Source organism: Nymphalis io, chromosome 10 (assembly GCF_905147045.1).
Source record: "Nymphalis io chromosome 10, ilAglIoxx1.1, whole genome shotgun sequence".
Classification (NCBI taxonomy): Eukaryota; Metazoa; Arthropoda; class Insecta; order Lepidoptera; family Nymphalidae; genus Nymphalis; species Nymphalis io.
In genome coordinates this window covers 7,673,877-7,688,692 of record NC_065897.1, presented here as the reverse complement: position 1 = coordinate 7,688,692, position 14,816 = coordinate 7,673,877, and the positions used below count along the sequence as shown (strand labels likewise).

The 14,816-nt window shown below is 31.5% G+C and overlaps 1 protein-coding gene across 4 annotated transcripts in view; it reads right to left on the bottom strand.

Moving 5' to 3' along the window:
• LOC126771014 (pyrokinin-1 receptor-like) overlaps nt 1-14,816 on the bottom strand; it is a 42,375-nt gene that overhangs the window by 17,078 nt on the left and 10,481 nt on the right. For 3 of the 4 annotated variants that reach the window (XM_050490646.1, XM_050490649.1, XM_050490650.1), the window contains exons 2-3: nt 2,804-3,615; nt 1,969-2,075 (exon numbers count right to left, since the gene is read on the bottom strand). In XM_050490646.1, the coding sequence (XP_050346603.1) occupies nt 1,969-2,075; nt 2,804-3,596 (900 nt within the window). In that variant the 5' untranslated portion in view covers nt 3,597-3,615. Of the gene's footprint in view, nt 1-1,968; nt 2,076-2,803; nt 3,616-11,951; nt 11,974-14,816 lie in introns of those variants that run through there. The other variant, XM_050490648.1, reaches the window with a different exon arrangement.

The following is a 14,816-nucleotide window of genomic DNA, read 5'->3' as shown; positions in this document are numbered from 1 at the left end:
AATATTTGGGATTAAAGGTTTAAATCACTTAAAATTTTGTTTTTCTTTTCTTGTGAAAGAGAAATAGGTTCTTAAAATATACTTCATATTTTCTATTTATTAGTTAGTTAAAATATCTGGATATTTCTACATATATGAGTAACTGAATAATACGGAAAATGTAACAACGTGATTTTGAATTTCCTTTCTTATAAAGGAAAGGGAAGTAATTATTATTTGTCGCATGTATAAAGTAATTGTTTAGAATACACATGCTTTTATTTCTGATACTGTAGTTAATAAATGTCTGTGTGATGTGACTGGGGTCCTTTCCAGCTAATGGCGTCTGGCGAAACAAAGAGTATGTTTCCCACTCCATGAATCCCAATGGTGCCTCCATGTTCTCATGCGGCTTACTATCCGGCTTAGAACCGGTATCCTACCGGTTCTAAGCCGTTCGGGTGTAAGACAATTATAGCAATCCGCTTGTTGCCATGGTCGTGACAAACTTGATAAGAGTTACATTTTAATTTTAATTCATTGTATGATTAAGAGAAAAAATAATAATGTACATGTGGTTAGGTGAACCACATGGTAATATATATATATTTACATATATAATTAGTGTATCATTACATTATTAAGAAACCAAGATTACATATCCAAATTACATGAGGCACGAACGCCAAGGAACATTTGAGTGTTATCGTCAAATAACTGACGAATAAAGCTGATAAATCGGCTCGCGGCATGTGCTTGGGAGGCACGCATTTTTTAATTTAATTATTCGTTTTTAATTACATTGATAATATTAAGACATGCGTAGAAGAGTAATGACTTGACTGCCTCGTTGTTCCAGTGACTAGATGTAAGGCCGGAGGTCCTGGATTCAAATCCCAGGTCGGGCCAATAAAAAGCTATTGAGTTTTTCTGTCGAAAATTCTCAATAGCAGCCTGGAGTCTGGAAGTTGGTAGTGTGTACACTCCCGTGATTCTTTTTTTTTTACATTTCCGGAAGGGCAAATGACTCTACTCCACCTGATGGTAAGTGGTAGTATAGTCCAAACGCGACGACTGCCAGTACAGTCTGGAAGAATGTTCTGCACTAGCCGCCCCCGACTTTCCGGCCCGCAAGATGCATCTTCACGCCTCGTTTGAAGGAACCCGGGTTGTAAGAGGATGGGAACGCGTGAGCTGGTAAGGAATTCCATCTTTTGGAAGCCTTGAAAAGCATGTAAAGCCGTTGGTACTACGCCTCAACTCATTCCGGTCGTGTCGAATTGCCGTCCCATCGGATTATGAGAGTTAGAATAGTGCACTTTGCACCTGTGTTTGCGCACACAATTGTGCACTATAATATGTCCGCGCAATTAGACAGGACCTTACCTTAGTGTAATACATACTGTAATTAAAACCGAAATAAACCAGTTTACGCTAGTTATCATAAGCCGAACTCTTGCAAGTAGCGTTAGAAGTGTTGATTAAGAAGTGTTATATGTTATAAAGTACTTGTTTATTTATTTATATTATATTATTTATGTAGATTATTTTGGGAACTGAGAATTGAGGGTCACAATGCGTAGAGAGCTTGATCAATACAACTTTATCATACACTGTAACATTAGATTAAGACTTTTATTTATTACTCGATCGAATAACTTGTTTTAAGTCACATGAAATTTTCTCCATATTAAATTTTACTGGAACGAATTAATGCTTTTAGTGGTAATTTTTTTTAGATAAACGCTACCATGTTGCAGCTAACCGTGTTACAAATAAATTGTAATAAAGTTATCAAATGTGGGAGAATGTGACTTAGTTAGTGATAATACAACTAAAGACGAATTCGAGAAATAACATAATAGTATTCAATATGACAATCTAGTAAGAATATGTATTCCGATCTATCCGATCCGAATATTGCAAAAAAATAAGCATTATATAATTTTATAGAATTGTTTTGTATTAAAAAAAAAAGATAATCCATACCTTGTAAAATGTATCCGTCGGATGCTCTAAATTTTTTCCATAAATTGCTATCAGTCTTTGCACATGGAATGGTGCCCAGCAGAGAAAAAATGATAGCGCCACCGCAACTGTTATTAAAAATAAATATATTAGTTCAGGCAGAAGATATTCTTGCATTTGTCTCTGACTTTGAAATGTCCATATCTATATCCCAAAAGATAGCAAATGTTGTTCTTACCCGCACGATTTTTACTGCCACTATTTGCTTTTTATTCAAATTCACCTAACAATTTATCACAATTAAAGTTTACACAACTGTTAAACACAATACATGATAAGTAAAACAATCTAACAAGTAAGGATTATAATATTGTAACCAATTAACACTGCCTTTAAATTGAGTTATAAACTTCTTAAAATATATATTTTTTCCTTAATTGTTAAATACAGAACAAGATATCATAAGCCATACCAGCTTATAACAAGCTTACGCTCTTTCAGAGTTTAGCAGGCATGATAAAAGTAGCCTGATACCTTCCTTGAGGTTCAAGCTCAATCAAAATGTATCAAAATCAGTTCAGTGATTTACCCATAAAAGTGTAACAGACATAAGTTCTTTCGCATTTTTAATATTAGTATAGATGTCATACTACTGTCGCTATTCTTTCAAGCAGAAAGCACTTCTTATCTCACCGTGTAATATTGTAAAATAGACATATTAACTATACTTCAGTAAATATTTAAAAAATAAAATTATATGCGCGTACATCTCCAATAAAATACGAATTATTTTTCATTATCTTTAGATTTTTAATAAAAAAAAAACATACAATTAAAATAATTACAAAGTACTTACTTAACATTCTAATGACCTTTCTCTGCGAAGCACCGTTTCTGAACCTCGGCGCTCCATTAAAACGCTTACAATCATCCGAAGGCTTTTTTACAATATGAAGGATACGTGATGAACGGAGTTTGACACCAATCAACGCGTACAGTACTGTTATCAATGACATCGGTACTACGAAAAACACAAAACTTGACGTAACAAACACTTGATGCACTCCATGACCCTTCACCGTGCAAGCTCTAATATTTTGACCTTTCTTACTATATGTCACTACACCGAATTGCATAGCTTGAGGCACAGCAGCACATAGGGCACAAATACAAATGAGTATGATGTAACGCACTGCCCTAGAGGATTTAGACATAGTGTGTGATATAAAGGGACGACATATTGCAAAGTATCTTTCCACCGTAAATGCTGTTATTGTTAACACTGTTGCGTTCGCAGACGTTTCCGATATAAGTCCAAACGTGATGCATACCACTTCACCGAGAGGGTAAGATAATGGTTTCCATAAGCGGTATACTTCAAGAGGTAGTCCGCACAATAAAAGAAGTAGATCGGAGATTGCTAGACTGAAGAGGTAGAAGTTCGTGGCTGTATGCATCGATCGATTTCGGCCAATCACAACACATGTGCTTATGTTTCCTAAAACGCCGGCAATGAAAATGGTGACGTAAATAATAGTGAGAGGAATGATCACATTGAGTGATTCTGGCTCCGAGAAACTGGAAGTTTGCTCAGTTCCATTCGTTCCGTTTAGCAAATAAATTTCTTCATCAACATACTCCATTTTCATATTAATAAAATCTGGCTACCTGTAAGAAAATGAAAAGTTTGTTCAAACATTTAATTTTTTTATAAGTATAATAAATAAATTTAATTTAGGTGAATAATACCGAAAACATGTTACTCATTTTATTACCAAATTAATCTTATATTTTATTTATTTATTTTTTACTACATTCATAATTTATTATATATTTATGTACAGACATTTTTATAATACAAAATTTAAATAAAAAGAACAAAATACTTATTACAAATTTAAAGCAAAAACACGCCGTCTAAAAGATTAATTCAATGCCACAGAACAATCTTAAAATAAAAATTTATAATTACTCTTCATATTTTATTTAATATTAAGATGTACTTGCCTCTTTCTTATGAAACTATTTAGTAAATTAACCGTTTTATATTTTAATAAATAAAGAGAAATAAATTAATTAGCAATTGATCTCTTGGTCTATACTCCGTTTTTATTCGTAATAATACCAAAAAATGCATTAAATCAAACAATTTGTTATATTTATGAAATTACATTTTTTCGTAAATCTTGCATATTTAAATTGTTTACCGTACCGTAACAGCCTGTGAATGTCCCACTGCTGGGCTCAAGGCCTCCTCTCCTCTTTTTGAGGAGAAGGTTTGGAGCCTATAAATTGTTTACCGACTTCTAAAAAGGAGGAGATTCTCAATTCGTCTGTATATTTTTGAATTGATGGACAAACTTTAAAATTAAAATGGTGGAAAAAAGTAATAAAGAGGTTTCTTGCCGGTTTTTCTCTGTAAAATCTACATTCCGAACCGGTGGTAGCTTTGCATTTGCGAGTAATTAATCCTGAAAAATTACGATTTAAAAGTTTTTACAAAAGCCTACTTTAATCAAATAAATTTTCGTATTTTATAAGTAATGTTTATCACTTCATGTCTAGTGCTCCTAATTTTTACTTATTTTTATTTCTTATGAGATCTTTGACGTTATCTGCAATTTGTATGGAATTAAGATTACTGTCACTGCACCCCCTCATCTCCAACTTCATCCGATCCCTTACTCGAAATGTTTCATATAACATGAAACATATAACGCACAACGAATTTGTCTTCTTCAAGACTCTAATAAAGTAATTATACCCGACATTAAGAGACGTTAAACTTTGAGTCTGATTTAATAAAGTTTCACCCGCGTATAACTTAAAGAAATCACTAAAAGCAGACTTTATAATATTTCAATATATACAACAAAAGATAGATATATCCTAACGCGGACTTTTTTTAAACTTTTCAAGAGGAACTATTGCGTCATACATGATTGTTGTGTAACTTTAACCGTTTACGCAGCGCACGCAACGGAGCTTCCGTTCTCAAAAGGAATAAATTTTCCCCGTTTTTGCGACACATTTCATTCTCCGCTCCTATTGATCGTAGCGTGATGTTATATAGCCTATAGCTTTCCACGATAAATGGGCTATTCAACACTAAAATATTTTTTTATTCGAACCAGCGGTTCCTGAGATAACCGCGTTTAAGCTCTTCAGCTTTATAATATTAGTATAGATAAATAAAGGTTTCAGTGAGTTAAATAAATTTGTTTGATCTGAATTTATAGCATTAACAACAACGTGGACGACGGAGGCATCTGAGCTACAGCATCGTAGATCGGAAGACATGTATGAAATAAATTTTGGTTCAACCCATTTAGATCGATATAAATAATATTAAGTCAAACTACGGGCATCGCTGTGAGTTCACTGATGAAAAAAAAAGCCGTAAAATACTTTTTTCTAACCAGAATGACATTTCATACTTCTTACTTTGAACTAGACTTCCATACAACATTTATCCTTTAACAAGTTAAATATATAGTATCGAAAAACAAGAAATGAGAATTACATATATTGTTATATTTTTTTATCTGTAATTTGTACAGTTTTCTTTAATAAGCTACTACCCTAACCTAACTGGTTTTTACTGGTGGTAGGGCTTTGTGCAAGCTCGTCTGGGTAGGTACCACCCACTCATCAGATATTCTACCGCAAAACAGCAATACTTGATATTGTTGTGTTCCGGTTTGAAGGGTGAGTGAGCCAGTGTAATTACAGGCACAAGGGACATAAAATCTTAGTTCCCAAGGTTGGTGGCGCATTGGCTATAAGCGATGGTTGACATTTCTTACAATGCCAATGTCTAAGGGCGTTTGGTGACCACTTACCATCAGGTGGCCCATATGCTCGTCCACCTTCCTATTCTATAAAAAAAAAAAAAAAAAAACAAAATATATCACAAACAAATACAGACAGAGGTTTACCCGACCCCTGTTTCTAGGGAGCGCCGTGTGTCTCCGACATTCGCTTTCACGTTCGCTGCAAATAACTCAATGCTATAGGCAACAGCGCGGCAGTCGGCGTGCTTTATCTTTACGCGTGGGCGCGTTTAACCGACGTATATACAGCATAAGTTTATGTATAAATTGTTTGATAATATAGATCTGAGCTCAACTTACATTGGAAGATTCTAAATCTCTGAAACTGTCCATTTTTTAACTTTGTTTTGTTCCTATAAACTTTCAATCAATCATTATTTTACAGACTGTCATTTATAGGTAGCTAAAGATTCAGAAATTTCAACTGACAAAGTTATTTTATAGCATTTTTATCGAATAAATGTTCAACATGATTCTTGAAATGGATATAACTTGTTTATTTATAAACCGATTGAAATAAAACAGACATAATTTCGACACTCACACTAAAACGCTCGTATTTCCATAAAATACTTTAAAAATTGTTTGAATTATCATTACATAAATCTTATATATAACTTAGTATATTCAAGAAATCTGTTTAAAATATTACCTGAATAATAATTAAGACAACTTTATTTAAAAAAATTTGTATCTAGACACGCGGTAGCGTGTTAAGCCAAGTTCATGCTAACAGAACTGGCAAGCAGCACCATATGTAATATTACACGAACCATTTGGAGCCACTTTTGACCACCTCATAACTCAAAAACTATTACTCATAACCATGTCAAATTTGGTTTATAGATTGAGTCTGAGAGTATAGTGCGAGATACATATGTGCTCCAAATTTCAAAAACACACCTCGAACGGTTATTTAGATATTAACGTCCAAAAATCGTCATTTTTATTACTGACTGACCTATAGATCAAAACTCTAACCTAGTTCCAGATGACCTAAAAAGTTCAAATTCGGCATCCAGATAGGTAATTGGATAAATACAAAGGAATAAATCAGAAATTAATAATTTTTTATCATTTTATTATAAATTTTTAATTAATTGATTCTGTTAGGAACAATTACATATAGTGCCTGTAATTTAAGAATCAGCAATCAAAATTGATGACTGCCGGTCTTTATGTGGATTTTAAGATCTTGACGTGAATATATAACAAGTTGAATACCTTAATTTTTTTTAAAGTTTTTTATACTACTAGATAATTTCTGTACAAAAAGTAATTATATCCAATCAAAAACATAAATGTGAAATGAGAGCCAAATTCAATATTATGACATATGCCTTGGTTGTTGACTTTAACGACAAAAGAAATCTAAATGGGTGCCAAGTTCAAGGGTCAACCCTCAAATTTGTTTATACAACATAAAATTCTCATATACGAATTATTATTTATTTCCTACTAAAACAGTCATTAAAGAGCCCTATGTTTGATAGCTAGTTTTTACCAGAAAGCCAAATTTTCGGAATAATAAGAACTTACAGCTTTAGAACTTGCGAAGGCTATAATATAATTTGTATATAAAAACTAGCCAAGTCAGACCTTAGGCTTCAAAATATTATCCTTTAAAAATTATAAGAAGAAATGATATTTTAAGTTGTTATAAAATATTTTTGCTCTCATTTCACATTTATGTTATTGATGTGACAGTCATATTTTAAAATATGTATTAGTGAATAATAATAATATAGTATATTTGTTTTTTTTTTATATAACTATTTATTAATTATATTGTTCGTGTAAATATTTGTAAGTACCCAGATTATTTGTCCAAATTCATTCTCTGATTGGATTTTTGGAAGAGATGGGTAATTAGGCCATCAGACCATCTGTAACAACGTTTATTATTATACCTTTTTACTATACAATGATATGGATAAAAATATGTTTACTTAAGCAGAAGCAATATCCTAAATACTAATAGTCTCGTATTTAAAAATTATAAAGTTGTCCAATTAGTTTCAACTAATAAAATTGTTTTTGCACACAGGCCGACCGACGTCCCATGAAATGCAATCGCAGCAGAGCGGAAAGTTTGTCACGCGGTATGTTGAACAAAACTAATAAAACCACCAATATATATAAATTAAAATGTAACCAATATATAATATACATATAACATACAATATATAATATACATATATATTGGTTATATTTTAATTTGATTAATATGGTTCTTTGTAATGCATGATATTTTATGAAAAAATGTTGATGTTTAATTAAAAACAATTGTTATATATAATTAATCTGTAAACCGGACAAGTATCCACAGATTATTTCTAAATATTTTAAATTTAATTAAACAGGCATTAAAAAAGCGTTAAATATGCATGAAAAAAGCGTTACAAAGTCAAGCGACTTTATAACGCTTAATATATTATATAAATAAACAAGAATAAATACTCTTATACAGACGGATCAAATTAAAGAATAAATTAAATTTATGCTTTAAAGTGGTTACTATTACTTATTTATAAATAGATCAGTCACGGCCTTTCCTGTTGTAATGTTAAGGTCTACAATTTTCGTAAGATATTATACCATTAAAATGGTTTTTTTTGGCACCACGCCAACGGACTGGTTGGCGTAGTTGGTATAGCCTTTCAAGCTGAAGGTTGTAATTTCGATTCCCATCCAGGACAGACATTTGTGTGCATGAACATGTCTGTTTGTCCTAAGTCTGGGTGTAATTTTCCATATAAGCATGTATTTACAAAAGAAAAGTAGTAAATGTGCTTGTACTATGGAAACCAGACATAAATATATCAGTTGTCTGGTTTCCATAATACAAGCTCTGCTTAGTTTGGGATCAGATGGCCGTGTGTGAATTATGTCCCAGGATATTTATTTATATTTATATTTGTATTGAAAGTATTTCCACTATATATCTTAATAAAATGTCATCTGTTACTTTCAATTGCATTTTAAATTTTAAAATCTTCATCCATCCCATTGATTTGAAATTTTGTTGAATTTTTATTTCTATTGTCTATAAAATCCAGTAAAATAAACGTTCTCGTATAAGGAACTATTTAATTTGTATTGCGACCTGACTGAGCAAAATGTTGATATTACAAGTGCAGTGTTTTCGTCACTTGAGAAAAAAAATTAATAGTCTAACAGCTACGTACGCACTCTCATGTCTTTGTACTAGTATCGAGTTAGGCGACCCAATCAAGGATGTATTGTGTATATAAACAAATTCTGATTTGATGGTTGAAAAATGAAAGTGGTCGTTATGATATATATATATTCAATTAGAAATTGCATAGTAGAAGAATTGCACAGTAGTAAGTAAATATATATTATAAAATATACGAAAGTTGTGCGTTCAATTTTCAATAGTAAAAAACACAGACTAAATTCAAAGTTCAAGGCAAACCTAATCGAAAATCCAATTATAATCCCAAAAAACATTCGATGCGTACGACGATGGTACATAACGTAAAATACTTAATTTAACAAGAATAAATAAAATTAATTTGTCTAGTGGATAATGTTTTTGCTTACTTATACAACGAAACCTAAACTTTTAAATGTCGGACTTAATACAAGGATATTTTGTGCTTATTAAAAAAGTCAACTTATTTGTATGCATCCGCATTGAGAATGTGGTCGCACGTTTTCTTATATTTTTTAATATAAGAATACATACATACCTTATCAACACGTTTTTTTTCTTTGTTAATCCTGAATCTTATTTTATTAATTGTAGGTACAACTTTTTATAGACTCAATTAAAAAAATGTTGATGTACCCGTAGATGTTAGTTTATGACTTCGATCTTATTTCGACTATGAATGCAATAAAAAAAAAAATACAATACTACCGGTATCTTTAAATCAAATTACTTTTAAATCGAATTGCTCTTAATATAAGGTGCTGTGGTTACTATTAAAGCGCACGGGGAGCGCACGTTCAATCGCATTTTAATGACCACGGTAGTAGAAAACCCACATATTAAAAAAAACCGTATTATATTTTATATCGAAATCTAATAATTTTAAAACTTTATACTGAGCTTTTAATTAATGAATATTTTGATATATAATAATATTATATTTATATAATATTAATAAAACATGATATGATTATGTACAAAAGATAACGATAAAAAACACATTTATTTTTAAGCTTTGATTTGCATCATCATCATCGTAAAAAAAATTCTTTTTGGCATTATGCAGTTTTTGTCTTTGGTTTAAAGTTTCTTATTGAACACAAATACAACAAAGTGAACATTGTTCTTTTCATTTATTTCTTTTTGTCTTATTTAAATTAACCTAGGAGAAACATTTCAATGAAACCTGACAACCGGACAACTAGAAATGACCAAGCTATATTCGTTGAGGTTTTGTATTGGAACACATCAGTCATCAGTAACATAATGTAATTAATTTAAACAAATTTTAAATTAATGACAAATAAATCTAAAATAAAATTCACATAGGCAATGATCTTTCGGTCAATTTTTTTTAATTTCTGAGAACATTTTTTACAGAATTCGAACACATAATTAAAAATTAAAATGACAACACCTTTAAAATCTTAACAAAAAGAACGTAGCAGGGTGGATAGGTACCACCCATTCATCAGATATTCTACCGCCAAACAGCAATTCTTAGTATTGTTGTGTTCTAATTTCAATGGTGAGTCACCCAATATAACAGCAGGCTCAAAGGACATCTCAGTTGCCAAGGTCGGTGGCGCATTGACGATGAACGGGATGGTTAATATTGCTTACCAAAGTCTATGGGCGGTGATGACCACTTACCATGAGGTGAACAATTATTCCGTCCGCCTATCTATCTCATAAAAAACGCCGCGGCGTTTCACACTACCGGGAGTTTCTATTAGCTTTGATTTTGTATTCCCTTTCTCTTATAATCTGAGTAACTAACGTACATAAATATTTTTAATATTTATGTGTTTGCTATATCGCAGTGATACAACATTATTAACATTAACTTAAATGAAACTACGAGTATGAATAACTTACGTATATCTTGACCACGTGTTGAAAATATCAAACAAACCATGACTTCAATTCCGATTTCAAATACCATGGGACAAAAAAACAGAAGATTTTATTTAAATTTGAACTCCTTTGACTTCAGTGAGACTACATTTTCTAAGTCAAAATTCAGTACAAAATAAATTATTTGTTACTACTGTAAAAGGGTTTTACATATGCAACGAGTACTGCTAAAGAGCTTCCTTTAAATGTACATATAAAGCCCAGATGGCCGTCTGGAATACGTGATGCTTAACCAATAATCGCTTTATAGTATGTTTTACTAAATACCATGTATCATCCACTCAGATTTTAAGTATATTATATGCTTTCTAGTTTCTACTTTGTGAGGAGGGAGGAAGCAGGTGTTAGGTTAAACACTGATTTATCTCCTTCTGTCAATATTAACCAATATTGACAGAAGGAGAGAAATTAAATTCGAAACAAGATGACAGCATTGTTTACCTAATCACCCGCTATTCAACGTTTATAAGTAACACCTTATGTTATTTTATTCATATTAGTAGGGTTGGCAGGTCCTTAAACCAAATAGCCAGGCGGATCAGCAAGCTAAGCAGTTTGGTAAAAAAGGCCAAATACCCTAAATTGGTCAAATGTAAAAAGCCTAACAAAAGCCGGACAAACCGTCTAATGACGCGTCCAGCAAGTCTAACTCTGTCCGGCTTTATCCGGACTGGCCTGACAACCATATTCACATGTCATATGATTCTTGTACATGGTCACCGGTAAAATAGTATCAAATTGGAAGTAATTTAACACATTTTAAAAAGAAATAGTTATAATTATTGGTGGGCACCAGTGCTTTTCTGTAAGAACTCACTTCATTACTTATCCGATAATGTTATGTTAACAATCGACTTAGTATAATCATATACTATTTTGATGCGCGTATTCTAGAAACGCTATAAGTATCATATGGTCAATGTTGCATGAAAAGTAACTAGTATGTGATTTCTAAAATTATTATTAGATGAATTGATTGACAAATACTATTAAGAAGTTAAGCTATTTTTAATATTTTTGTTTATCGTAGCTTATCAATATACATTTAAGTATGCCACTAACTTTGATCTACATACGTTGTTAGTTGTTACTTCAATCAACAGCCAATCGTTGTCCACTGCTGAACATAGGCCTCTCCCAAGGTGCGCCAAAGCTTCCTGTCTTCCGCCTTCCGCATCCAGTTGGTGCCCGCCACCTTCTTAAGGTCATCGGTCCACCTGGCTGGAGGGCGCCCTACGCTGCGCTTGCCGATTCGCGGTCTCCACTCTAGGACTCGTCTGCTCCAACGGCCATTGGTCCTACGACATACGTGACCAGCCCACTGCCACTTCAGCCTGCTAATTTTGCAAGCTATAGAGAAAGTTTAGTACGTTTAGTTTTAGTTTAGTTTAGTTTTAGTTTTTAGTTGTTACTTGGCATTAGTTAAATCCGGAAATGTTACAAAGAATTCTTAATATATTTGTAGTTCAGATATAGTCAAATATTTGTTTTATTTTTTTCTTCTCTTTTGTACTACAATTAATAATAATCATAATAGTCGTTTTATTTTTACTGTATTTTATCTTTTTTCATCATATAATTAAATCTTTAATATATATATTATACAATAGGTAGGCGGATAAACATATGGGCCACCTGTGGTCACAAACGCTCATAGACATTAACATTGTAAGAAATGTTAACCGTCGCTTACATCGCCAATGTGTCACCAACATTAGGAACTAAAATGTTATTTTCCTTGTGCCTGCAATTACACTGGGTCACTCGCCCTTCAAACCGAAAGACAACAATACCAAGTACTGCAATTTTGCGGTAGAATATCTGATGAATGGGTGGTACCTATCCAGACGAGCTTGCACAAAGTTCTACCACCAAGTAATATATCTTAACGTTATAATTGTACCTATACATAATATTTTTAATCAAAAGTACGAATTCCGCTTATAAAATTCAAAGTCGTCTAACTTGTTTACTAACCAAAGTGAGTTGCATCAACATTAGGAAATATTTTTCTTAATGTAAAATAAAGGTCCGCGTCCGTCCATCCAAATTTAAATATGAAGCAACAGACCAATCATTCAAAAATGACTCTGCCCTAAATCTTTGTTTAACGAAACATTACATTTCTTTCACATTTTGTAAATTCACTCTGAAACCTAAATTAAATACAACAATTGTAATATTCGAAATTAAATAAAAAATAACTAAAAATAAAAAATAACTTCTTATAATTTGGTTCAAATCAAAGTGTGTACTAGCAAACTGCATGTACATGGCTTCAAAATGCATTATGAAAGAATTTGTATATATTATTAAAGGCTTTCATGTAAATAATTCTGTAATAAATTATTTAATTCAGATAATTAATAAATATCTGAAATTCTGCCGCATGTGTATTCCACCATTCCGCATTGGAGCAGCGTGGTAGAATAAGCTCGAAACCTTCTCCTCAAAAATGAAGAGGCCTTAGCCCAGCTGTGGTACATTCACAGGCTGTTACTTATATTATTTATTGAAAAAGTACAACTAGAACCAATGTAATATAAAGGTTTTAATTTTTATACAGACATTTTTATAAAATACAAAATTAAAATTAAAAGATCAAAGTACATTACAAATTTAAAGCAAGACCACGCTGTCTAAAAGATTGTCCTGTGGCATTGAACCCAGGTGTTGACACTATTTCCTCCCTGCATAGTACAACTTCATTTTAATTAATAGTTAATATTAAAAAGGTCATATTCGATTGGGCAGCGTACAAAACAAATATATTGAACTAAATCACTAAATAACCTTCAACCAATAACATACAAAATTTTATTAATGTTAATCTAATTTGAAGTTTTAATTTACATATATAATATACATAAAAATATTTAAATATTCAGTGAGGAAAGATGTTGACTTTTTAACTAATTACATTTTCGATAAATAAACAGTAATTTAGTTATATAAATTAATGCCTATGTAATAATATAAGATAATATGTATAAAATACAGTAGCCAATCAATAAATATACCCTGCATAAATTAATTTAAAAATGTTGTTTGAAAATCTCTTAATAAAAATGTTTTAGTAACTTTGCTATACGAAAATTCGGAGAAAAAATTATTTGGAGCTTATTCCAATACGATATGGCTATAAACGGAATATGGAGTTCCGCTGAATACCAGATAGAAGAAAGACTTTGCTCATCGGTGTGGATTGGTGACGGGGTATTACTTAAATATTAGAAATGAATAACATTTTGTAAGCTTTTCAAATAAAATGTCAATACGAAATAGAAAAGAATATCTAAAAAATAAACAATGACAATATGTAAAAACTACTTCAAGCTGATTTGTCTGTACTTATGATACTACAAATTTGTTTTTTTTTTTGTTTTTTTTTTTTGTTAATTTACGATTTAAAAAATATTGGTATGAGGTGAGATCCGTTATTATTGCGGTAAGTTTAACACCCAATTATGTAACGCCTTTAGTTTATATACTACTATTCATATACTTGTTGAGGCAACCTTGTCACGACAAGAAACAAGGTCTATAATGAATACATTTCTACGAGTCTCTTGTTCATATAATCCTATAAGACTTCTTAGTGTTAATCTAAGGATCACCTTTACGTGGATTAGATAGTCCACAACAAAGATGAATATGCATATACATATGTATATATTAACGAACAGATCGCAACCATTATTGGGGTCGTAAGTGAATTTTCAGCTAAATTAGCTAGCCTATGGTATGAATGTGTTTATATTTCTTTATATACTATATATAACATTGACCAATATACATATCTATTTATTTATTTATTTTAATCTTATTTTAAAATGAACATAAATAAATAAGGCTTAAAACATAATATAAGATTATAATTAAGGGTGGAATTATAAGTAGTATTGTTAATTTTTAGGCATTGGACATACATTTAATTATAT